General features: G+C 44.1%; 1 protein-coding gene across 1 annotated transcript in view; it reads right to left on the reverse strand.

Annotated features, from left to right (window-relative positions):
• The window catches only part of LRAT (lecithin retinol acyltransferase), a 49,034-nt gene that overhangs the window by 20,865 nt on the left and 823 nt on the right, over positions 1-27,346 (reverse strand). The window contains exon 2 of the mRNA XM_075347698.1: positions 1,794-1,966. Within this exon, the coding sequence (XP_075203813.1) occupies positions 1,814-1,966 (153 nt within the window). The 3' untranslated portion in view covers positions 1,794-1,813. The remainder of the gene's footprint in view (positions 1-1,793; positions 1,967-27,346) is intronic.

Genomic DNA, 27,346 nt, shown 5'->3' on the forward strand with positions numbered 1-27,346 from the left:
GCTTTCACGAGCGACATTGTTAGCGATGTCGCTGCGTGTAAAGTGCCCTTAACAGTATTGATGTTGCTGGAGACCGGGCGTAATAGCACGGAGACAGCAGGACCTGGGATGATGAAGTGCTGCTGAGTGTGATCACGTGACCCGGACCGAGCACACTGCACTACTGCAGTCACAGTGTTCAGTGAGAGGACGGCTGGAACCTCTCCCTTGAAAAATTTGGCTCTAACTGGGGTTGTGCGTGGGCGCACAACTCCTCTAGGTGAGCAGAAGAATTATTTCATTTTACATTAACCATTTCACGGCTGCTTTTCATCACGTTCCCTTTGTTCTTTTTCTCTTCCAGAGATTAGAAGAAAGGCACAACTGACCCACATTTCCAGCATCATCCCAATCTATCCCAAATCTGTACAAAGGCCTCATTCGACCCTGCCGATACCCCACTATTGAGCCGCTGCTACTGTATGTTTCCCGATTACTGCACCTGCTGTGCGGTACAATAACAGCTCTCCTCTTACTGCCCCGCATAGTAATGCCACCTCTGTGCCCCTTAAATGGTAATAATACCTCCTTTGTGCTCTCTTGGTGGTAAATTTGCCCTCTAGAAAATATTAATGTCCTGTGCAAATGCCCTAAGAAAGTGTCTATATTTTACACCTAGAATTTAATAATGCCCCCTGTGCACCTTTCACAGTCACAATACCATGACTGCTCCTATAACAATAATGGTTCTGAAGTGTGAACTTAACATTTTGTAATGTCACCTGTCCTCCCCCATGTGCAGCTCCCTATACAAAGTATGATGCCCCTACACCTCCCCTATGCACAGTATGATAGACCCACAGATCCACCCAAAATTATGGTTCCAATATTGTATAATGGCCTCCATAGTAGTCCCAAACTGTATGATGCCCACCAAAGTAGTCACCAAACTGTATAATGGCATACATCGTACCAGACTATGCGATGCTTCCTTCTAGTAAGTTAGTGAAGATCTAGTGTTTGACAGAAATGAACGGATAGTCTGTAGGTCATTAATGGTCGCATGTAGTGCGTGATTTGTGGCACAGAAAGGAGACTGGAGTCGAGATAGCGTGATCGTTAAGTGCTGACTGCAAAACCACTACTCTCCCTCCTCTGTTATTGCAGATTGGACTCTAGCATCAGGCTGGATTGTGCTGTAACCCACAGGACCAGGAAGAAAGGAAATAACTCAGCAGGAACTGCTAATGTGTGTAATTATGCTTTGTACAACTGAAACGTGTTGGAAGATGTGTGCCCGCTATCACATGTGGAAAGTTGGTGAAGATGAACCGTGAAGTAAAGAGTTGTTGGTTTCCTTGTGAAAGCGAGTCATCATTTAGTCCTGGCCAACTGATGCTGATAGAAACAATCAGCCTGCAAGGGCATACAGTCCACATGACACCACACACCCAGCCAGGACCATGTCTTGTATGGGTGTCCTGATGCAACCCCTCGGCCTCGATTACCACCCCATGGCACTCTATAGGGGTTCTGGGTGTCAATATTGTGGTGGGGAGAGCAAGATCTGGATGACACCACTTTGGGGGCCTCTTTATGTAGCTTGTGATCCTCATTTAGAGCTGAATGTGACTCTCAAGGTAAAAAGGGTTTGGAACCACTGATGTAGAACATGACAATGAACAATAACACTTTAATTTTGTATGTTATTTTTAATGTGCTTTGTACAAACAGCATTAGTGTAAATATTACATGAATTGTCATACATCATTTTAACATTATAAATACATTATTTTACATTATTCACTATTTACAGTTTGTGGTGACAGGGCTTCTAGCTCGCCATCCAGAGTGTGAAAGTGATAAGGAGACAAGGCAGGGTCGTTGAAGGATCCAGTCCCAGACAAAACGTTAACACAAGTCCTGAAGCTGCAGAAATAATCACACTTCTCTGATCTCTAATTATCCTTTTCACGATCTCACAGAACTAGAAAACAAAGCAAATTGACTGTCAGAATGATAACCTATAATATAACCTTTATACAACATAATCTATAAACAACTTGTACTTTAGTGGGGGTTTTATTATCCCTTTGTTAGGAAACGTTTGTATATGTGATGAGTGCAGTAATATACCGACCAGTTCTGCACTTTTCAGCAGCGATCCAGTCCGCTCCGGCACCACATGACCGGTCTTTTAGCCCACCGGATATGTGTAGAAGTGGCTGAAAAACTGTTTCATGCTTACTCTGCATACAGTGCCTGAGCATCAAAATGGGTATCTTTATAAGGAACATTTATGGCGTTATAACAGAGATGTGCGACAAACTCTCCATAATGGCAATAATATGGCTGACCTTAATCTATAAGACATGTATGATATAGTACATATCATTTTGATATTTCATGAATTTCCAATAAAGTGCAACCCCCTTAAATTTGGTTTATACATTTGGGAAAGCTCCCAGTTGAAGGTATCCATAGGGCTTCATTCACACAACAAATGGCATTGTAGTTTATATATAATCTAATGAAAGATAATTTATAACTGGCCAAGCAATGTTGAAACTGATGGATCTGTATTTTTTCATCCTATGTAATTATGTAAGGCCAAGAAGACATTCAGGAGTATATACAGTATGTCAGTATAACTTTTTTGAACTGTAAAGAATAGTGCAGCAGAGTGGATTTCCCATACAGAGAACCACAGCACAAAAGCTAAAATTGTCCACTTTTTTGTTTAATGGGACCCTATAGACAATGAGCCACTATATAAAGCAGAGCTTCCTTTCAAAAGAGCTAATGAAAGCCCGAGACAGTGTGTACTAAGCTTTATATTGACATTATACTCAACTAAGCACTCCCATTTACTTTTTTATTTTTCTTTAAATCTGTGTATATGAGTATGTACTGTCAGTTTGTTAATATACTCAACTCTCGTCATGTTTTGCGATATCCAGCACTGTTCTGCTCTTCTTCTGAGTGACGCCATCGCTTTTCAGAATCCTCAAATCACTACTCTCTGTGTGTGTCACAATGACTTTGGGATAACAGGGAAGTAGGGATCCTAACCTGTCCCTAATCTCAGGGATACTCCTAATGGTGCAGATGCCTGAGTCTCCTTCCTGGCTGTGTATCTGACCAGTCCTGATCTGACTCCCCCTCCCCCCAGGGAGAGACAGGGCAGGAGTGAGTAGAAACCCACAGACAAAGGAAAACCAAAACTCTGTCACATAGCACACACACAAAAGATAAAAACAAGAAAAGATTCAGGAGGAAAAACAAGAGCAGGAAGGAAGTACAAAACAACAGGGGGTAAACTCCACAAACACTCCAAGAAATAAGTACAGTTTAAGCACAACTGTCACCCGAGAGTCTGAGATACCACATCTCACAGACCAACATAGAATAAACTATAGCTGGCATGGGTAGAAGGATTTCACAAGCATAAATAGGGGGGAGCAGATGTGATAGGTCTCCCCCACAACATGTTATTAAATGAGAAATAGACAAACAAAAATGAACTTTTGCTAGTCTGCCTATGAATCAGCTTACAGCAGGTAGATGCCCGAGTCTGCCTGTGTTGATTCCAGACACCAGAGAAACCATTGGGTGAAGTGTCAGAATCTGCAATCTGAACAGAGTCCAATGCCACCATAACAGTCAGTGAAGTTTGTGCAAATGTAAGCCTATGTCGCATCAGAACAAAGTTCCATAGGTTTACCCCTCATGGGAAGCTTATTTAATAAATTATAGCCATAAAGCAAATTAATGACAGTATTCCATCTCTGCAGTAGTTCTGATACATTCTCCACAGTATGTTAACAGTACTAATATACAGTCACCTTGGCACTACCTTAAACACTGTAATAGAGAACTGTATAAACAGAAATTTCCAATACGGTTTCATTGTAAATGTTCCATATACATGCAATATGCTCTGTTACTGCCAATTACATGTTCTCCACAGTTACCTTGGAGACAGATCAACAAACCTTGGCTATTTTATGCAAGACACATTTTCCTCCCAACTTTGTGCTACATGGAAAGGTGGTGGATACAGAACACATCATGTCAGCAGGGTTTAGGAATATAAAGTAAAATCATGGTTGTAATGGTGCGGTTATACTGATTAAATTGAAATGTTTGGTGAACGAGTCCGATCTGTGGTTCTTCTTTAATCAGCATTTGCGTACCACCTGTGTTTCTATGATAAGTGGTGGTCACTGGTTCTTCAGTCACCTGCTTCCTTTTTGAAATTTCACGCTGCTGCCGTCATTGGCGTGGGCAGCGCATGCACAGTTTGATTCCATGGCTTGTTATGGTCTTCAATATAATGGCGCCGGAGGCAGCGCACGCGCAGATTGATATCTCAGCTCAATAACGTCTTCATTAAGCCGAGATCTCGATATGAACATGTGCCGATTATGGCAACATTCCAATGGCAGTTGCTGGGCAATCAGAGGTAAGCAGGTGACATCATATGCATCAGCTGCTTGCCTCTGATTGGCCAGCGGCTGCCATTGGAATAGTGCAGAGAGAGCTTGACTTTGTGCAGCGCCAAGAAAACGTTTATCTGAAATAAAACAGTGAGCAGTGACAGCTGCGGCCCCTGCATCGGCCACGATTGTGAAGGGGGCATGTGCCTGCACGCCCCAAGAAGCAGCCTGAGTGGCCACTTGCGGCCCGCAGGCCTCGTGTTTGAGACCTCTGATCTATAGGATCTTCAATGTCTATGTTTTTTGCAGAATATCAAGATGACATGTTAATTTTTTATTGAAGTCAAAATTACTCATACAAATCTACGGGTTTGTTAAAATGACGGTGAGCACAGGGATGTCATTGATGTTAAATCTGTGTACCGTCAGTGATTACCAATGCATTGAGTAGGATACATTTTTTATTTTCTTTTTCAATGATGGTAAAAATTGAAAGACTGACCAAACACTTATCAAACATAGATCTATAATGCTGCCGAAAAATGGTTCATATTTTTATGTACAAGAAAGATCAGAGAGATCTGAATGAGGCCTAATATTGAGCTAAATATTGGAAAGCCCCTTTAGGCCCCATGTGCACTCTGCGGTTTTGGTGCAGTTTTGTGGTGACTAAACTGCATTGTTTTCCTTCCCCAGCAAAGTCTATGACAAATCAGATTTGCTTTGCGCAAGTTGCTTTTTTTGGCTGCAGTTTTGTGGTGACAAACAAAAACTGCAGAATTTAAATGCTTTTAGCATTTTTCCCTGCGTTTTTCACTCATTGGTGTTAAAAAAAGCATAAAAAACAAATAGTCAAAAATCACATCGGAAATGCACCAAAAAAGCATGTGTTTTTTAAGCTTTTTTTGCCCCAAGATGTGTTTTTATGGCCACAGGGTGCAGTTTTGTGGTGAACATAAAACTGCAGGGTGTGGACATAGCCTTAAGAGCTCATGCGCACGTTGCGGGTTTTTTTTGCGTTTCTGCAGCGTTTTGAGCTGCAGCGTCACATTGTCAAAATTCATGCGTTCTGCTTCCCCAGCAAAGTCTATGAGAATCATGCAAAATCCGTGCGCATGATGCTTTTTTAAACGCAGCGTTTTAAAAAGCAGCATGTCAATTTTTTTGTCCGTTTTGGCAGCATTCTACACCCATTGAAATCAATGAGTTGTTGAAAAACGCTACCAAAAAGTTAACCAGTGCATTTGCACTGCATTTGTGTTGCGATCCGCATGGTTTTTTTGAAAACGCAGGTCTGTCGGTCTCTCTCTCTGTCGGTCAATCAGTCGGTCTGTTTGTCGGTCTCTCTCTCTGCCTTTATCTCTCTCTCTATCGATGTCGGTCTCTCCCTCCCATCCTCTCTTTTATACTCACCGATCACTGACCGATCACCGGCACGGCGCTGCACGGCTGTCACACTGCGGCGGCTTCTCCAGCTTTTGAAAATGCCGGCCGCTCATTATTCCATCTCGTATTCACTACTTCCCCTGCCCACCGTCGCCTATGATTGGTTGCATTCAGAAGCGCCCCCATGCTAAGTGACAGCTGTCTCACTGCAACCAATCACAGCCGCCGGTGGGCGGGTCTATGTAGTGCAGTAAAATAAATAATTAAAAAAAATGGCGTGTGGTCCCCCCCAATTTTGATACCAGCCAAGATAAAGCCACACGGCTGAAGGAAATATCAGCCAGCAGCCGCCTGGAATTGCTGCATCGATTAGACGCGACAGTCCCGGGACTCTACCCGGCTCATCCAGAATTGCCCTGGTGTGGTGGCAAACTGGGTAATAAGGAGTTAATGGCAGCACATAGCTGTCACTAAGTCCTACGTTAAGCATTGCAGGCGTCTATGAGATACCCCCAATGATTAACCTGTAAGTGAAAGTAAATAAACACATACACCCAAAAAAATCCTTTATTTGAAATAAAAGACAAAAAAACAACCTCTTTCACCACTTTATTAAAATCCCCAAACACCCCTTCAGGTCCGGCGTAATCCTCACGAGGTCCCACAACGCATCCGTTTCTGCTACATGAAGCTGACAGGAGCGGCCGTAGAACACCGCCACTCCTGTCAGCTCCACGCACAAACTGAAGTGAGTCGCACTGTGAGCGGAGACGTCACTCAGATTACCTGCGGCCACAGGTCTCGGGTGGAGGCCTCGAGCTGGCCGCGGGTAACCTGAGTGACGGCACTGTTGATCGCGCGGCTCACTTCAGTCACTCGGGAGATTTGCCATCACCAGTGAGTCCTTCACCTGTGATCGCAAATAAAGCCGCGGCACACGCACAGAGCCGTGCGATCATAATGAAGTCGGGTAAAGTTAATCTGAGTTCATTCTGATCGCGCTGCTCTGTCTCGCAGCCAGCCATGCTCTTTTTGACAGTGCAATCCCACTCGGCTCTGCTGCAAGTCTATGGGGATGCAGCAGAGCCGCGCGGGACCGCACTGTCAAAAATGTGTGTTCTGGATGCTTTTCCCACTCTTTCTATGGCAGAGCAAGCATCCAGAACGCATGAATTCTGCAGGAATTCTGCAATAACAATGCATCTCAGAACGCAGCTTTTCGGCTGCGTTCTGAGACGCACATGCAGTGACTTACACGCTGCGGAATAGAGCGCAACGTGGGCAAATAGCCTAAAGAGAAAATATGATTAAGACCTGAGGCGTCGAAACGCGTTTTCTGCTGCCATCCGACTGATATGCTGTACCTGCTGGAATTTTAATATGCATTGGCACAATAAAATGGATTTTTAATTTTCTCATTCCTGGCGCTGGAACTCTTTTCCTTTTCTATTATTGATTGACTGCCAAGTCAAATCCGTGCGCAGGATTTGGAACACACCAGCAAGGCAGTATGGTGAGCTGGATTACCCCCTTTCCCTCTGCAAAGAGAAAATATAATCAGCTAATGCAACAGTATCTTTGCACCATATCTGTGCATAATATACAACACCCCAGCGACATTTAACGCCATCAGAGCTGTTCTTTTACTGCACCTATAAATACGTATTAAAAAAAACTCCAGCAAGACACAATATGGCGAGAGTTGTCAGTGCGACCGACAGCCAATATTCATACTCAGTATAAGGTCCTGTACATTACAGTCCCACCATATACTAAGTAGGCTCTGAATCTAAACTGGAAAACTGTTGGCCAAGATTCAGCAATAAAACTACAGAGCCAGGCAAATGTTTATAATATGAAGTGTTTTACGAGCAATCCACAAAGATTCTACAGAAGCTAGCTTGTAACAGTGAAAATAATCTTGAAAAATGAAATCCTGGCCAACTTTTTAATGAAAACAAAAAAACTTTTATGCTAAAAGCTGCTTTATTTGGCTACTTGATGTGGCTACTCATGATTATATATATACAGTATAGTAATGTAGTATATCACATAAGTGAGTACACCCATCACCTTTTTGTAAATGTTTTATTATGTCTATTAATGGGACAACTCTGAAGTTATGACATTTTGGTACAATGTATAGTAGTCAGTCTTGCTGGTTGGAGAACTACAAGTTCCAGTGACTCAAGGTGAAGAAAGGGCTGCATTTGAAGTGCAGGGGCTGCAGATGCTTTCACACTTCTGTCTTTTTGTATCAGTCACAATCCGTCGTCTTGAGTAAATATGGTATCCTGCAAAATATTTTGCAGGATTAAAGGGGTTGTCCGACATAACAAAAATGTTTGAGTTTAAGCTAATCTGTGCTGTATTGTCATATAAAACACCCCTACATTGTTATTTTTTGTTTTCTAACTTTGGTTCCTCTTGAATTACCCCTTTATTCTCAGCAGCTCTTGTTTACATTCAGCACAAGCAAACTGACAACTTCCTGTGCTAAACCTCCAGTCACAGCTGGCACCGCCCGGCCTCACTGTCCAGCCTTGCCCCCTGCCAGCCCTCAGTGTCCAGCCCTGCCCTCTGCCCGCCCCCTGCAGACACATTCCCTGTCAGTATATTCTGCCCCAGCACCTGACCTGTTATCACTACAGCATTGCAAATAACAGCCCCACATCAGGCTGTGCACCGCACACACACACACACACACACATCGGGCTGTGCACCGCATATACACACAAACACACACACATCAGGTTGTGCATCGCATATACACACACACACACATCGGGCTGTGCACCGCATATACACACACACACACATCGGGCTGTGCACCGCATATACACACACACACACATCGGGCTGTGCACCGCATATATACACACACACACACACATTGGGTTGTGCACCGCATACACACACACACACACACACACATCAGGCTGTGCACTGCATACACACACACACATCGGGCTGTGCACCGCATATACACACACACACACACACACATCGGGCTGTGCACCGCATATACACACACACACACACACATCGGGTTGTGCACCGCATATACACACACACACATCGGGCTGTGCACCGCATATATATACACACACACACATCGGGCTGTGCACCGCATATATACACACACACACACACACATCGGGCTGTGTAGGCTCCCATAGGGAGTACATACTCACCCGTCCTCGGTCCCCGCCGCTCCTGCACGTTCGCGCGCTGTCTGTGCTTTGGCCATATCAGCACAGTAGTGACGTCACCGCTGTGCTGAAGAGAGCACAGACAGCCGGGCAGTGATGAGAAGCAGCGCTCCTTCTCATCAGCGTTTTCAAATATATCGGCATCTGTGATCTGTGATGCTGGTATATTTGAATGTGCGATCCTGAGCAGGGGGCCCGGTGCTGGCGCTGACACCACGGCAGCCGTCTCCAGGCCCCTCCCCCAGGTCACGGACCCCACAGCAGTGCAGGGGGAGGTTGTGGGCAGAGTACAGGGTGCGGGGAAATGTGTGGGAGGGTACAGGGAAGGGGGCGGGGCTCATCGCACTGTCTCCCCCATCAGGGAGGCGACATGCTGTTTCCAGATTTGCATGTCAACATGACCCTGCCCATGTTGACATGAAATGACCGGAAGCAGCAAAGTCGCGGCAGGAGCGGTCACATGACCACTCTGAGCCGGGGGAGAGGGGCTGACAGCAGGGCAGGTAAGTGCTCTCTATCTACTTACCTGCCCCAATGTAGCCTAATAGGGTAATAATGAAAAAAACTCAAAATAAGCCGGATAACCCCTTTAATTTTTTTCCCCATAGACTTGTATTAACGATGGATTGCAACTGATAGGCTTGCGTTGCATCCGATCCGTGACAGATCAGTCATGGAATGACTGACCGCAGAGTGGAAGCAACCCACAATGTAACATTTTTAGTGTGCATCGAAAAAATGGATAGTGACGGATCCGTCGACGTCCGTCGTTAGTTATAATGGAAGCCTATGGGAGCAGGAATCCATCCTCTCACACTCATACCAGTGATATAGCTTTTCATTAGTAACTGATATTTGGTAAAAAAAAATAAGAAAATACGACGGATTCCATTTTTTTATACTCTTTGGCACATCTTTGCTGGTCTGGCACTGTGGGGGCCAGTTCTGACATTGTGCTGGTGTGTGTGGTTCTGCCACACACACTGGCACCTGGACTGCCCTTTACTCGCAGTTGTCAGCCCTTGCAGCATGGGAGCGGTTCTGACACTTCTCAGGTAGGTGATGTTCTTATATGGTCCTGCGCATTACACGAGACCTTAATGGTACGTATATAAATTAAAACATAGTGTAGCGACCCCCCTATTAGAGATTTGCTGTGACGGGGCAGGGGGGCTCAAATCATTGATCAATTATTTGTCAAAAATCTCATTGAATTGTTACAGTAGGAATGAATTTGTGAATATTACACTTTTTATTTTTTCATTGTTGCATGCCACTCATGAGCAGTGCTGGATCCCCTCTTTTTTGCGTTTAGCTGGTCGGTGGTTGACTGCCACCATGCCGTGCACACCCAGTGTGGTTTGCAAATTCCTTCTGTTGCCATCAAAATTTATGTTGGTGCCTGTTCACACACAGCCACCGCCTCCTGCTCTATAGGCATTATTACTTAAGCACCACCTGCCTGGGGCTGCTCCGCCCTCATCCATGTTTGCTGGTCTGGCACTGTGGGGGCCAGTTCTGACATTGTGCTGGTGTGTGTGGTTCTGCCACACACACTGGCACCTGGACTGCCCATCTACTCGCAGTTGTCAGCCCTTGCAGCATGGGAGTGGTTCTGACACTTCTCAGGTAGGTGATGTTCTTATACGGTCCTGCGCATTACACGAGACCTTATGGTACGTATATAAATTATACATATAGTGTAGGGACCCCCCTTATAGAGATTTGCCGTGACGGGGCAGGGGGGCTCAAATCATTTATCAATTATTTGCCAAAAATCTCATTGAATTGTTACAGTAGGAATGAATTTGTGAATATTACACTTTTTACTTTCTCATTGTTGCATGCCATTCATAAGCAGTGCTGGCTCCCCTCTTTTTTGCCTTTGGCACATCAGTTTCGACACAATCTGTGCCGGATGCGTCTCATCAGTCACAAAACGGATTACGTCTGATGGAAAAAGAGGAAAGTGTCAAAGCAGCCTAAGTGTATAGTTAAACACTATATCATAGTTGAACACAAGAGCATAGTTTGAAGTTTTCCATTATTTTTCTACTTTTGTCTCTACCGTTTATCCCCATTTAATAGGTGCTCCATGGACAATGCTACCAGGTGTGTATCTTGTGAGATGTATTCATACCTTGAAGAGCCGCTTGAGGATGAATATGTCTGCACTCGATGCTAGCATGTTACATAATTGGAAGGCCAGCTACTGGATCTAAATATGAAACCTGCAACACTCAGGAACATTGCAAACCTGGGAAGGAGTTTAGAGCTCACTGAGTGGCTCTGGCTGGGGCCAGTGCTATGAAGGAGGGTGGAGGTGGGGAATGTCAGAACCCAGAGGTAGGTAGATGGGTAACAAATAGAAGAAGGGTAGGGGGAAAAGTGTCAGGGAGCCTAGTCCTGATCTGGCACAACCTAGTAAATATGCCTGTTTGGCTAATATTAGGGATACAAGGCCAAGACTAGGATCGCTACAGCAGGACCTTGTTCCTAGCAACCAGAAAAGCGACTGCGGTAGGAAGGACAGAGATAGGACTGCAGCAAAGGTCAAAAAGATGTTGGTGGTAGGGGACTGTATAATGAGGTGGAAAGACGGTCGTCTGTCGCCGATACCGTGAATGCCGAACAGTGTGTTGTCTGCAGGGTGGTCAGGTTCCGCATATTGCAGATCAGATAGACAGATTGCTGGGTGGGCCTGGGGAAATCCCAGGGGTCATGGTACACATTGGTACTAATGACAAAGTTAGACCCATGTGGAAGGTCCTTAAAAATGATAACAGGGAACTAGATGAGAAGATGAAGTCCAGGACCTCTAAGGTGGTGTTTTCAGAAATACTACTGGTGCCATGAGCGTCACTAGAAAGACAGTTGCAGTTTAGGGCCGTTTCACACATCCGGCTTTTCGCCGGATTGGGGGATACGCGCACTCCAGTACAATCTGATACAGTACAATGGCAGCGCGGCAACGTCCGGGTCACATGCTCCGGTCACATGACAGCACGAGGACAGCATGAGGTACTGCACCTCAGCCAGAAGTGTGGTATCCCATCCTGAGTATTGAAGAGTTCATCCACCGGTATGCACACAAAACACACAACACCTCAGTTAGCAGCTCTCCACCGGGTCAGGGTTAGGGCTTGGTTCCATTAATGCTATGTATAGCCACCACTGGTGATGGTTCCTCCCTCTCCCTGATCCGTCAGGCCCTAGGGGTGGAGTCTAGTTAGTTGGGGACACTGTAGTGACAGACAGTTTAAAGGAGCAGTGGAGGAACGAGGACCTGTGGTCTGGAGCTGGTGCAGCTCGACCCAGGCACAAGACAGAAGGGGTCCTAGAGACCATGGGAAGTGTGCCATACTCCCGTGGCCTCATTCCACATACAGCATCGGAGTGGAAGGACTTGGCCGCAGAACGGGAACTGGTCCCTAGGCTAGAAGAGAAGAACCAGCGTGCTCCGCTAGTAAAACCAGAGGCTGAGGACACATCAAGTACCAAAGCAAACTCCACACACGAATCCGCTGGAAGGTGACCACATAGGGCCAAGGGATAGAGCTTTATGCCACCCGACAGGGCCCGCGGACACCGACTCAGGGCACTGTGCATAGACGCGGGACAGGTGGGAGAGAAGTTAGCGCAGGAAGACGACCAGGAAAGGAACATAAGAAAGGTGCACTGGACTTGACCTCCGAACTACCCGGGATCGGCTGGAGCCCTTCACAATGGAACCCAGCACTCCAAAGACGGTCACTGACTAGTCGTGTTACCTGGGAACCTGCTACAGTGAGTAAAAACCTTGACACTGCATCCCTGTGTCGCTCCGTTATTCGCTTGTGCCTCCGACCCTGCATCCCCGCCATCGCCTACTACAACCCATGTTTTCTCTGATTTCCCGTGTGTTTGCTTCCCACTGGTGCAGGCACACGGGATATCAGGACACTGAGGAGAAGATACAGGGGTGCACTCTCCACTCGTTTCCTCTCCTGCAGCAGGTGCACAGCACTCAGCAGATGCTTCTATTAGCTCACTGATCACATGGTCTCCTGCCCGGCAGAGCTGCTGAGTTCTAGCTGCACAATTAGTTCAGCTCTGCCAGTGTCTTCTCCCTGTAACTGCAGCTCATAGGTAGACTCAGGTATAGGGTCTAGTAGAAAATATGGAAAACAACGATAATCAGCGTTTTGGTGACAAATTCTGTGAAAAATGTATGTGTGTAAATATATATTTTATTAACCCCTTCATGGCCTAGGACATATATATGCCCTAGGTCCCTCCTTCTCGTTACTGTGGACTCGCGTGGGAGCCCTGCGCATGTCTGCTGATCTGATCAACATATATGTGCAACTAACAGTGTGCCTGTTAACCCCTAAGGGTACGTGCCCACGATTAGGACTGGGGGGCCGCAAGCCTTCTCCTCAGGAGACTGCAACGGCTCGTACCCACAATCAGGGTTCAGTGCGCTGCGGTGTTCTCCCTACGGACGACACATGTGGCTCCGCAGCAAACAATTGACATGCTGCTGCATGGAAAGCCGCACCACATGGTGTTTGCTGCAGAAAAAAACAAGCATAGTGGGCACGGGATTTCTAGAAATCCCATCCACTATGCTTGTACTGTACAACTCAGCGTTTTGGTCACAGCGAAAACATTGTGCATCCAAAATGCCGGAAACACTGATCGTGTGCACATACCCTTAGAGTGTGCTGTCGAAATTTAACAGCACAATTAACGCGCTCTGGTGGGGATCTTTCTGTTCCCTGTCGCCATCGGTGGCCCTCTGACGCAATCACAGGGTGCTGATGTGTTGTCATGAAAGCGCGGTGTCAGCTGATGACCCCTGTTGCTGTCATTACTCCCTTCCTGTGAATGCCGGCACTCACAGGAGATCAGCATTTCTCCTGATCAGAGTGACACTGATGATGCTGAAGCATCACTCTGATCAGCACAAGTGATCGAATAGTGTAATCATAACTAGTAAAATCAATAAAAAAAAAAGCAAAAAAGAATTTTTAAAAATATAAAAAAACTAAAAAAAAGTTCAAATCACCCCCTTTTTGCCCCATTGAAAATAAAACAATAAATAAATACACATATTTGGTATCGCTGAGTTCAGAAATGTCCAATCTACCAAAATAGAATATCAATTAATCTGATCGGTACACGGCGTAGCGAGAACAAAATTAAAAACACAAAAACATTGCATTAAAAAACAATAACAGGCGATCAAAACATCGCATCTACCCAAAAATGGTATACCTAAAAACTTCAGCTCATGACACAAAAAATAAGCCGCCACTGAGCCCCAGATCCCAAAAAACCGCTATGGGACTTGGAAAATGGTGACAAAATTTTTTTTTTTTTTTTTTTTACAAAATTATGAATTTTTCTTCACTACTTAGATAAAAGTAATACTATATATGTTTGGTGTCTATGAAATCGTACTCTTCTGGGGAATCATACAAGAAGGTCAGTTTTACCATATAGCGAACATGGTAAATAAAAAACCCAAAACAATCTTGCAATTATACTTTTTTTGCAATTTCACTTAAATTTTTTTTTCCCTTTTTTCCAGTTCAGTATATGGTGAAAAGAATGGTGTCATTCAAGAGTACAACTTGTCTTGCAAAAACGAGCCCTCATATGCAAAGATTGACAGACAAATAAAAAGTAATGGCTCTTGGAAGAAGGGGAGGAAAAAACAAAAAAAATCGCTAGGTAATGAAGGGGTTAAAGGGGGTTGTGTAGGCTTGAGGCATAAATCTGCAGTCTCTTTGTGTGACCACAGACTACTAAAACCTCACACTATGTGCACACAATGCTAAGAGGAACCACCAGTGCCAGGAGTGATTTTTATATTTTTCTAAAACAATATGCTGAATGGGTGAGGTTGGGGTATAGATATGGGTGTGACTGGTTGTGAAATGGCTGTGGCCAGGGGTGTGCCCTAACAATGCAGCAGCTGCAAGTTCTTATCTACTGTTAAAGACAATTTTCTCTCTCAGATGGTAGGTGAACCTATGAGGGGAGATAATTTGCTAGATCTGGTCCTGTCAAATAGACCAGATACAATTTCAAATCTACAGGTCTGGGAGCACTTGGGCACCAGCAATCATAATATGGTAAGTTTCAAAGTAATATTCAATAGAACATTTCAAAGGGGAAATGCAAAAACCTGGAATTTTAGGAAAGCTGATTTCAACAAATTAAGGGAAGAGCTTAATTGTGTAGATTAAGACAAGGTCAAGGTAACTGGGGATACCGAACATAAATGGGGTAAGTTTAAGGATAAAGTACTAGAGTCTTGTAATAAACTTATACCCTCTGGTAATAAAATGTCCAGGAATAAAAAGAAACCACTATGGATAAATAAAATTGTGTAATTTTTAATAAAACAAAAAAGGGCATTCAAAATATTGAAGACTGAGAATACAGAAATAGCATTTCAGAAGTATAAGGATATCAATAAATAATGTAAAAAAAAAAAAAATCAAGCAAGCAAATTACTGAAACAAAAATCGGCAAAGACATTAAAATAAATCACAAAAATGTTTATAAATAGATCAATGGCAAAAAGAGAAAAACGAATGTTATCGGCCTCAACAAGATAATTATCAAGGACAAAGAAAGAGCTGAGATATTAACCCCTTCACCATCCGCTAATTTTCCGTTTTTCCGCACTTCATTCCAAGAGCTATAACTTTTCTATTTTTCCATCAATATAGTTATATCATGGCTTGTTTTTTTACTTTTACTTTTTAGATGTACTTTTCAATGACACTATTCATTCTGCCCAATATTGTACTAGAAAACAGAAAAAAAATTTCCAAGTGCAGTCGAATTGCAAAAAAAGTGCAATTCCACAATAGTTTTTCTTTGTCTTTTTATTTACCATATTCACTATATGTGAAAACTGACCTGGCATTATGATTCTCCAGGTCAGTACGAGTTCATAGATACCAAATATGTACAGATTTACTTTTATCTAAGTGGTAAAAAAAACCCCTAAATATTTGTCAAAAGAATTGCACTTTTGTCACCATTATTTGAGACCCATAGTTTAATAATTTTTCGGTATCTGGGGTCTAGTAATGGCTTATTTTTTGCGTCCTGAGTTGACGTTTTTAATTATACTATTTTTGGGAAGATGCAATGTTTTGATTGCCTCTTATTGCAATGTGGTGGCAACAAAAAAAACATAATTCTGGCATTTTGATTTTTCTTCTAATTACAACCTTTACTGATCAGATTAATTTGTTATATTTTGATAAATAAGGCATTTCTGAACGCGACAATACCAAGTACTGTATGTCTATTTTTAAAATTGATTTTAAAATTGAATTTGTGGGGTTTTTTTTATATTTTTGCTATTTTTTAAACTTTTTTTTACATGTTTTCCTGTTTTTACTAGTCCCTTTAAGGGACTTGAAGCTGACACACTCTTATCACTTCTGCTGTTGAGAGCATCACCTCTCTTAAGAGTAGAAATGCTGATGATCTGTCAATGCCGGCACTCAGCTAGTGTTCATGTAGTATCCCTGAATGCATCAGGGTGCTACATCGAACTGCATCCTGTCACCCAGGGTGCAGGGCCTACCCCCCCCATGGTTCCAGGTTCCCAACAACGGTGTCACTAATATCCGCACTACAAATCCCAACCATATCTCACACCAATACCTGTACAGATACACCAGTGGGTTGGTAAAGTTGGAGCACGGCCGCCCACCTAGGGGTCAGGCAGGCTGGTGGGAGGGGAGACGAGAGAGAAGAGTGTTAGCCCTCAATGAGTGAGGAGCTTGGGAGTTGTAGCTCCCAGGGAGGTGACAGGTTGGGTCGCAGACGGTGGTCCGGGACCACAGGAGTCGGGGACCGGTGGCAATGACACTGGAGAGGGTGCGACGGACATAGTGTAGGAGGACTGTCTGCATCAAGACCCCAAAAGAACTGACCGGTACAGAGCACGGCGGGCTACAGGACCCTAGATCAGGGAAGAGCTTCAGGCGCCTTGATAATTAACTTGTGGAGGATAGTCTCTTTATGAACGTCCCCCAAGAACTCAGAGATTGAAGGCATCAGCACAACGCGGGGGATAGGGTTCTCCAAAGCACACAACCCACTAAAATCCCAAGTGCCAGCCATCAAGAGCACAGCTGCCATACACACGGGTAGCGGGGCCCCAAAAGCTTCAAGCGAGGGGCCACAATAGTCAATCAATTTGTGCACGGAGGCAGGGCTCCAGACTTAACAAGTGACACCGGAGGGAGTGGGACCTGGATGAACCCACCCCCCCCCCCGCAGAAACTGAGGTGCCTAGAGACTTTGGTTTACCATCTGTGTGGGTGTCTGCTTATTCCACCTAATCCAGCACCAAGACTACCGCAGTGAGTAACCTGACCCCTGTTTTCCCAAAGCCGAGCCACTCGTTCACCAAACCTCCTGTAATACTATTGTATGTTCTGAGGATTTCGATAGCGTTAGGGCAATGACAACCAGAGACGAGTTCTTGGTACAAATATGTTTATAACAGGTAACCACGATAGGTACACAACGGAACAAACACAGTAGAACAATAATACACGAAATACCTTCCCGAAACGGAGCGAAGGGAATTCCCGGGGCCACGCACCGGACTCCCCCAGGGAGACCACCAAGAGCGAACCCCTATACAGGGACTGTCTGGCAATCACCCCGGAAGGCCTAAATGCGCAGCAGCCGGGACACAAGGGGCAAGTGGTAAAGTCCAGAAGTGTCCGTACGGGATGATAGTCCAGAGTGGTTACGAACCGCAAGGTACCGGGCAGAAGTGCTGACCGAAGATGGCAGACGGAGTCCGGGCACAGCTTGAAGAAAACGGGGTACGGTCCAGAGACGGTGTCGGTAGTCTTTCAGGAGGATCCAAAGGCAATCAAGAATTAGGAGCAGCAAAGCAGGAGCACACAGCAAGCAGTATACTCAGGCACTGGACTAGGCTTAGAGGCGGCCTTTTAAGCAGCTGGACAGGAAGTAGGGCAACAGAACAGTAAACTCCATCTTAACCGAGGGCAAGCTCTTTCAAAAGAGAACTGGAAATCCCGGAAACCTGACACCTCCTTTCCCACACCATCCGGGGCCTTCTCTACCTGCGGAGGGAATGACACCTTGCTGCCCCCACACCATTTGCACCGGCACTCCCTTCGGCAGCGGCAGTACTCCCCTTACCACTACCCGCAAGTGGCGTCACGAACGCTTATCCCCTTTAAATACTCCCTTTACATCTGAGTGACCACAAGCCCCCAGGTCCTGAGACCCTTGAGCCACAGCAACCGTGGATCCTAGCAGTTCGACTGCTGCAGGGGCAGCACATTCACAGGAAGTTTGTCATGACAGTGACTGGGGTCATCAGATGACCCCCCCACTGTCAACACAAACCATCGACACCCCGTTATGTCATGGGGCTGCCGATGGGGGCAGGGAATGGCGTGCTCTCAGCCAGAGTACAGTAAATATTGTTGTCAGAGATTCACCCGGACCTGTTAGCTAAACATGTTAGCTGATCTGATCAGCCGACACGAGCAGAGATACCAGCAGAGTTGTTGCACGAACCCACACTAAAGAGACACACATGATCTACGAGATACCAGTACATCATAGGTCGTGAAGCCGTTTTAACACTAGAACTACTGAGGTAGTCATTTAGACTACTTTGCACCATGTATTTTTATATAGGTGTCACGAGTCCAGTAGTTCTAGTGTTAAAGGCACTTTTCATCCGTTTTCATCAACAAATTGACTATTCCACGGATCATTCAACAAGGCAAAAATCAAAGTTCACCACCTGATATAGCCAGCTTAAACACAAGAGGAAGTACGCCTGCGTCTGAGCAAAGTAAACAGTGACACATTCCCCGGCTCGGATGGTATTTGTCCACGGATATAGAGGGATTGAGTTTAGTAATTGACAGACCGCTGTATCTCATCTTCTCTCTTGTAACAGGATTGGTGCCTCCGGATTAGATGATGGTTGAAGTGGTACTGATATTTAAGACATTTAAGAAGGTGGATTGTAAAGTTTTTGAGGGAATTATAAGATGACCTGCAGAAATATATTGCAAAGGAATAGCAGCATAGATTCATGAAAGATAAGTTGTGTCTAACCAACATGTTGGGGTTCTGTGTGCATGGAAGTACAAATCAGGATATTGGTAATACAGCTGATGTGATTTATGTGGATTTTGCAAAGGCATTTGATAATGTACCAAATTATCCTTATAATGAAGCTCCAGCAGCAGGGACTATGGAAAAGTACATGCACACTAAGGAACTGGCTAAAAGACAGGAACAAAGAGTGGAAGACAGTAAACAAAAAGTTATCGGAAATCATACATTGTCAAAATGGGAAATAGTCAGTCAGCAGTGAGGTACCATAAGGATCTGTGCATGGTGGCAACCAGGTGAGGACTATAAAGACAAGTGCATCTTGCTTACAGTCAAGCATGGTAGTGGAAGTGTAATGATTTGGGGCTACATGAGAGCTGCTGGGTGTGGGGAGCTACAGTTCATTAAAGGAACCATGAATGTCAACATGTTCTGTAACATACTGAATCAAAGCATGATCCCCTCCCTTTGGAAACTGGGCCACATGGCAGTATCCCAACATGATAATACCTAACATCTCCAAGACGACCACTAAAGAAAGTTCTAAAGAAACTGAGGGTAAAGGTGCTGGACTTACCATGTATGGCTCCAGACCTAAATGCTATTGAGCATCTGTATTGTATACTCAAATGGAAGGTGGTGGAGAGCAAGGGCTCTAACATCTCCCAGCTGTGAGTGGAAGAGGATTCCAGTGGCTCCTGTGAAGCTCTAATGAACTCCATGCCCAAGAGTTAATTAAGGCAGTGTTTGAAAGTAATATTGGCCAAACAAAATATTGACATTTGGGGACAATTTGACCATTTTCACTTAAGGGAGTACTTACTTTTGTTACCAGCAGTTTATACATTTATGGTGTTGTGTTGCGTTATTTAGAGGGAACCAAATTTACACTGTTATAGAAGCTGTACACTGACTACTTACGTTACATGGAAGTGTCATATCTTCAGTGTGACAAATGAAAATATAAAAAAAATTCTGGGGTCTGCTCCGGACACCTAGTGTACGTGCACGGACCCCAAACATGGACTTCTCAGGGAAGTCTGTATTACTGTTTGGATCGGCCACCTAGATAATATAAAAATGAAAAAAGTTAAAAGGAAGCAAAATGGGGATTATAGCAGGACAATTATACTTACCGAGTCTCCCGAATGCCTGTCACACTGCTTCCGGGTCTGCTCATTAACGCTCATGGATATTCACTGCTTCCCCCGCCCACCCTCTTCAACAGCGTCTGTGATTGGTTGCAGTCAGACTGCCGTTGTGCTGACGTCTGTGATTGGTTATGAAGTGTAAGAAGAAATAATTGGAAAAAATGGTGTAGAATTACCCTATATACTGATACCCAGCTCAAAGCAGATAGCTACAGGTTGCAGCCCCCAACTCTGTACGTTATCTTGGCTGTATATCAAAATACGAGGTACCCCATGCGGCTTTTTTAAAATTATTGAAATAAATTATTAAACAAACAAACAGTGTGCGTTCTCCCCCAATTTTGATACCCAGCCAAAGTAAAGCGGAAAGCTTGGGGCTGGTATTCTCAAGCTGGAGAGGTCCATGGTTATTGGGCCCTACCTAGCCTAAAAATAGCAGTCTGCAGCTGCCAGTTAGATGCATCCAGATGCAATTGGATTTTTCCTGTGTTTTGTGTTTTTCGGTTTACTTACATGATCAGTAATGGGGGCCTTAGACCCCTCCCTATTAATAACCTTGGGCTTCATGACAGTTGTGTTTTTTTGACAATTCACTGCTGTCATTAACTCCTTTATATTATTTTGATTGCTACCGCACCAGGGCAGTCGAGATGAGCTGGGTAAAGTGCCAGAAACGGTGCATCTAATGGATGTGACACTTCTGAGGTGGCTGTGGGCTAATTTTAGGCTGGGAAGGGCCCAATAACCATGGGCCTCCCCAGACTGAAAATACCAGCTGTTTGCCTCATCATAAAAACTTTAAAAATTGGGGGTGAGGTGGGGAACTGGGAAACTGTATGCCAGTTTTTTTAAATTATTTATTTAAATTAAAAAAAAAGCCTCGTGGAGATCCCCTCTATTTTGATACACCGCAAAGGTAACACACACACACACACACAGCTGAGGGCTGCAGCCTGTAGCCATCTGCTTTATCTGCACTGGAATTATTTATTCATTTTTACACTCCACAACTAATCACAGATGCTGGCATGCCAGCAGTCTGACTGCAGCCAATCACAGATGCTGTCACAGAGGGTGAGCAGGAAAAGTAGTTCATATGCATGAGAGATGATGAGTAGACCTAAATGCAGTGTGACAGCCACGCAGAGACTCTAAGTATAACTGTCCTTCTCTAATCCCCATTTTGCTTCCTTTTTCAACCCCTAGCCCAAACATCATTTTAAATCACTAAGGTTCGGGTCCCTGTACATTTATATGGGATTTGGCGTCCTTTCTCATGTTCAGGTTCAAGCCCAGTCCGACTTTTGTTTTTGTTTTTTTGTTTTTTTTTCTTTTTAAATCCAACTGGACCCGTCTACCCAATCATCTGTGGGTTCGCCCACCACTACTGCTGAGGATTGACATTTCATAATTCATGAGAGCAGCCTAGAGATCATTGAGATTCTGGGGTACAGTGTTACGAGCCTTTACACGGTGACCCAGCTGATTGCATAAGTTTTCTATGGGATTCAGATCTGATGAAAGTGCAGGCCACTCCATTTGAGCTACCCCAGTCTCCAGCAGCCATTCCCTAATGATGTGAACTCGATATGCAGGAGCATTGTAGTCCATGAAGTTGAAATTAGGCCTGTGCTGTTAATGCAAAGGAAAATGACTGGATTAATGATGTTATTCAGTAGTGGGTGCTTGTCACTGTATCATTCACAAAGTGTAGGGCAGTTCTGTATTAACTACACACACCTGCCGACACTAACAAAGGCTCATATGGTGACAACAGTGGTTGATGCATAGAACTCTCCTTGATGTCTTCAACATCATTGGCAGACATAATTTCTTCTCACTGTGAATTCATATTTTTTAGCGAACAGCACTGAGCCCCACTGGTCCCTCATTGGTGGTGCCTGGTGTAGTGGTAAGGTACCCTTGCAGGTCATCTAGGACGCAGATCACGCTGATGTAAATGGTTTTGAATGGTCTGGCATGACACTAGGGTGCCTCTCATCTACCTTAAATGTGCCTGGCATTGTGTGGCATTCATTATTTGGTTACAAAGAAATTGTTCTCAATGAAGCTATCATTAATGTGACTCTTCCAGTCTCTCTCTGTATCTGTGTTACAATCTACTAATGACACTTTAAGCTCAATGGCCACTTCCATCTGAGAACATCCTGATTGAAGCCTCGCAATGGGGAGGTACTGTTAATCAATTGTTGGATGTCGTCTTGGTCTCACTATGTCATATTGTGAAAAGCATGATGAGGAGGGCTGTTTAAATAGCAATTCTAATTGAACCCTGAAATTTATTGGGCGATTCATGGATCAAGCACCTGTTGTGAATTTTGCCATGAAGCTCCTTGCTAGAGAACAGAGTTGTGCAAAAACTACTGAAATATTGAACTATTGGACATGTGCAGTCAAACATTTAGAGAAGGTCACAATAGGTTCACCTGAAAAAGTTAGAGGGCATTTTAGGATCATCCTGAAATTTCACCCAAAAGCCAAATTTCCATAACATTTTATGATTTTATGACAATATATATATTTTTTTTTTGGAGAAAATAAGTGGGTTTGTGAAGATTTGTTTTTGTCTGACTTGGTACACATTCTAGGAGGATAACTGAAACCATAATTGATCCCATACTTTCCTATAGAAGTGGTTTTGGCCTCAGTTATGATGTTATGTTTCCCTGTGCCAGCCAAAAAACTGTTGCATTCAATTTATTTCTCTCTGGCTATGCTAGGTTATTGGCTATACAAAACTGATGTGTGTAACCTACCCCTGAGAATAATCAGGTAAAGAGTTATTTTCTACTGGGTCACCATTCTATAATCTGCCCTACTGCCCATCGAAATAACTGGCAGGGGATGCACATTACCCACTAACTAAGGCCACGTTCACATGTTAAGCTTTTTAGCTCAGTATTTGGAGCCAAAACCAGGAATAAAACAATCAGAGGAAAAGTAGAATAGAAACATGAGCACCACTTCTGTATTTTTTACCCACTCCTGGTTTGGCTTACATACACTGAGGTAAAAAGCCTCATCAAATGCTCAGTGTGTGCACGTGGCCTTATTTGTAAAAAAAAAAGCAAAACAAAACCATTATTGACAAGAGTACAATGATGTTTCACAAATTAAATCATTTCAGTGAAGGACATTTTATGGGTAATTGTACATTTGTATTGAGATAGTCGGTCCTCAAATCCGCAGGAGTGTAACTGGAATTCATAGCAGTAAGGCCGGGGCCACACATTGGCCGGGGACTTATGCGATCCTCGCATGACACTCAGCTCATGCTGACAGCACAGCAGGAGCAGAGTGTCATGCGAGTGTCACTGCGACTGAGGTCCAATCATGCGATCGGACCTCAGCTGCGGGGCACGGGCCAGCACTGAGGAGGGGCGGGCCAGCAATGAGGAGGTGTGGGCCAGCAAGGAGAGGGAGGGATTTATCTCCCACTCTCCTCTGTAGCCGGCTATTGCCATTCTCGCCCTGCACTTGCATTGCACCGGTGTACTGCGAGTGCAGTGTGATCTTTCTCTCGCCCCATAGACTTGAATGGGTGTGAGAGAAAAGGTCTCGCATTACAGTTGCAGCATGCTGTGATTGTTTTCTCGGTCCGATTGGGGCAGAGAAAATAATCGCTCATGTGCGCTGACACATAGGCTAATATTGGTTCGAGTGGAATGCGATGTTTTATCGCATTCCACTCGGTCCGATTTTCATGCTGCGTTTCTTAGGCCTTAGGGAGAGGCCCCACAATGTGACAAATGGCCTGCAGTAATGAAAATAGTAGCATACATATAGTTTCCTTGTTAAGACAGGATTTTGCTATAGAAAAATATTATGCTGATTTAGCAGAGAATCTGGAGGTTGATTTTTGGATTTCTACCAAAGGATTTAGTTAAAGATGCAGTAAATTCACAGTCACAGATTAGTCCAATTTAGCTAATCAGCATGTGGCTAGACACTGCCATTTCTGCAGAAAAGTAGAGATGAGCGGACCCTTGAGCGGGGTCAGCCGAACTTCAAATTAAGATCAGTTTGGGACTTGAACCCTCACGGAAGTCACTATTTGGGCAGTTCAGGTCTCCACCCACATGCAGTCAGCCATAAACAGATCACTTCCGGGGGAGACTGGGTGGGGTTTTTGCTTTATTTGGTGTATACTACATCTGCTCACGCTTTTGTTACTGCCAGTGCGAGCCAATCAAAAACTGCAAGCGGCTTGCACAGGGGTGACAACCGAGCGTACCGAATCAGTGCTGGTCATATGTAAAGCACCAAAACTTTGAATCCAAACCTCAGTTTTTTGTGTAAATTCTGTGTTTGGGAAGAACACCGATCCAAGGGTTCGCTCATCTCTACAGGGAAATCAATATAGGAAATGACTGGTCAATTTATTTTAAAAACGTATCTTAAAAAAATGAACCACTAAGCTTCTGCGATAACTATACAGTAGTTACTCTCATGCAAATATGGCTCACCCATCAGGGACACAGGAAGGATTGTCACCTTCAGCTGGGTAGTTTTTATAGGTTGATTTCTATGGATAGATGTCATATTCTTTTCATACAGAGCAGTTGATGTAGACTGCAGTTAAAGGGAACCTATCATCCGATTCATGCTCGCAGCAGAAATCTGAGCCTCTATGCATGATTGGCCTGCAGCTAGGTATAACTTCTACTGAAACTATTCAGCATTTCAGAGAAAATGTACTCTAAAGGCCCTGTCACACACACAGATAAATCTGCGGCAGATCTGTGGTTGCAGTGAAATTGTGGGCAATCAGTGCCAGGTTTGTGGCTGTGTACAAATGGAACAATATGTCCATGATTTCACTGCAACCACAGATCTGCCAAAGATTTATCTGTGTGTGTGACGGGGCCTTAAGGCCCCATGTGCGCACGTTGCGTATTTGCATGCAGTTACGCTGTGATCTGCACTGCAGCGTAACTGCATGCGTCCTGCTCTATCTATGAAGATTATGCATGAGACGTGCGCACGTGGCGTATTAGAACGCAGCGCTTCGGCTGCTGCCCGAAGCGCTGCGTTCTAAGAAGTGACATGTCCCTTTCATGCCCTCTGCCTGCAGCTCCTGCTCTGTCTATGGGAGAGGCTGCACTCAGAGCGCATAAAATCGGCTTTTCAGTACGGACTGTTTCTGCAGCGATCTGAAGCGCACGTGTGCTGTTCAAATCGCTGCAGAAATTTCTGCAGGGACAGAATGCAACATGCGCACATAGCCTTAAGGTCATAGCCGGAGAGAAGACTATTGCAGCATCAACCATGGCCGGCTCCTCCGTACACATAGGGAGATATCAGTCAATCACCTCCAGACAGGGAATCAGATGACAGGTTCCCTTTTCAAGCAGCCTATTAACTGTAGAAACAGAAATCAGTATTTGGGAATTGATTTTTATCACAGAGTAAAATAACATTTTGTTTATACTTCTCAGTACTGTAGTTGTATTACCTCTAAAAGAATAATTACATTTTAAAGAGGACCTTTGAAAAAAAAAAAACCTTTAAATTTGCAAACTGGGACCACCTTAATGAATCTGTCATCAGGTTTTTGCTCCCCCATCTGAGAGCAGCGTAATGTAGAGACAGAGACCCTGATTCCAGTGATGTGTTACTTACTGAGCTGTTTGATGTAATTTTGATTAAAATCAATGTTTTCTCTACTGCAGATCTATCAGTTATACAGAGCTCATGAATATGCTGGACTACCTGGCAGCACGCCAAGTAGTCCTCTAATGATAATCTACTGCTGATTAAACTGATTTTATCAAAACTGCACTAAGCAGCCCAGTAAGTGACACATCACTGGAATCAGGATCTCCCCCCTTACATTATGCTGCTCTCAGATTAGGTGTTAAAGGGACTATCACCAGTGTTTACTACCACATCTGAGAGGTTTTTCTATTATGCCTTTATACATCTATCTGGTAAATCATAGTGTGGCTGTGGCTGTTTTTGAATATACACATCTGAGAGCGGCATAATGTAGAAACAAAGACCTTGATTCCAGCGGTGTCACTTACTGAGCTGTTTGCTGCTATTTTGATAAAATCACTGTTATATCTGCTGATCTAGCAGACATTGAGTGTAGAGCAGGGCTATAATGAGCTCATGCATCTGCTGGACTACTAGGCAGCAGGGAAAGTCATCCTCCAATGGCAATCGCCTGCTAATTAAACAGTGATTTTGTAAAAGCTACACTAATCAACCCAGGAAGTCACACATTGCTGGAATCAGGGTTTCTGTATTATGCTGCTATCAGATGGGGTAGCTAAACCTAGCGATAGATTCCCTTTAACACCTAATCTGAGAGCAGCAAAATGTAAGGGCAGACTGATTCCAGCAAAGTGTCACTTACTGGGCTGCTTAGTGTACTTTTTATTTTTTTAACATTTTACAAATTTTAATACAAGAAATAAAAGGAATAAGGAAGGAATTCGGGAAAGGGGATCAGGAATAGACATAAAGGAAAAAGGAAAAAACAACAGTTAAGTGTCTAATACATTATACTGCTCTCAGATTAGGTATCAAAAAACATGGTGACAGATTCCTTTTAAAACCTGGTGACAAATTCAATTTAATTGTTTTTGACTTATGGTGTCAAACATGGCAAAATCAATCCCAACAGGTTACAATAGATAACAAGGTACAGTAAATATTGAGAAAAATTAAGATGTAACCCCAAGATTTTTATTATACACTAAGCTGTGTAATAAAAGCACAATATATTAATGGGTGAGAACCCCCTGGAGACTTCACTTGTTTGTAGTAGGTAAAGATGGGGGAGCAGTAAAGACCAACATCACCACCTTTACCTAGGAAAGTAAAGGAAAATTGAAAAGCGGTCTCTTTCCACTGGGTGTTTGATGACTACTTCTACGTCTGATTGCCGGCCATTATCACATTCAGCTCAGAATACAGAACGCCTTTTGTCTTTATGCTCGTTTTGAATGAAATCTCTGATATTTGCAGATATTCATTTGTGAATGGCTATATAAATACACCTCCACAAGCTTTCCTG

The sequence above is a fragment of the Anomaloglossus baeobatrachus genome, chromosome 1 (assembly GCF_048569485.1).
Source record: "Anomaloglossus baeobatrachus isolate aAnoBae1 chromosome 1, aAnoBae1.hap1, whole genome shotgun sequence".
NCBI classification, from domain to species: domain Eukaryota; kingdom Metazoa; phylum Chordata; class Amphibia; order Anura; family Aromobatidae; genus Anomaloglossus; species Anomaloglossus baeobatrachus.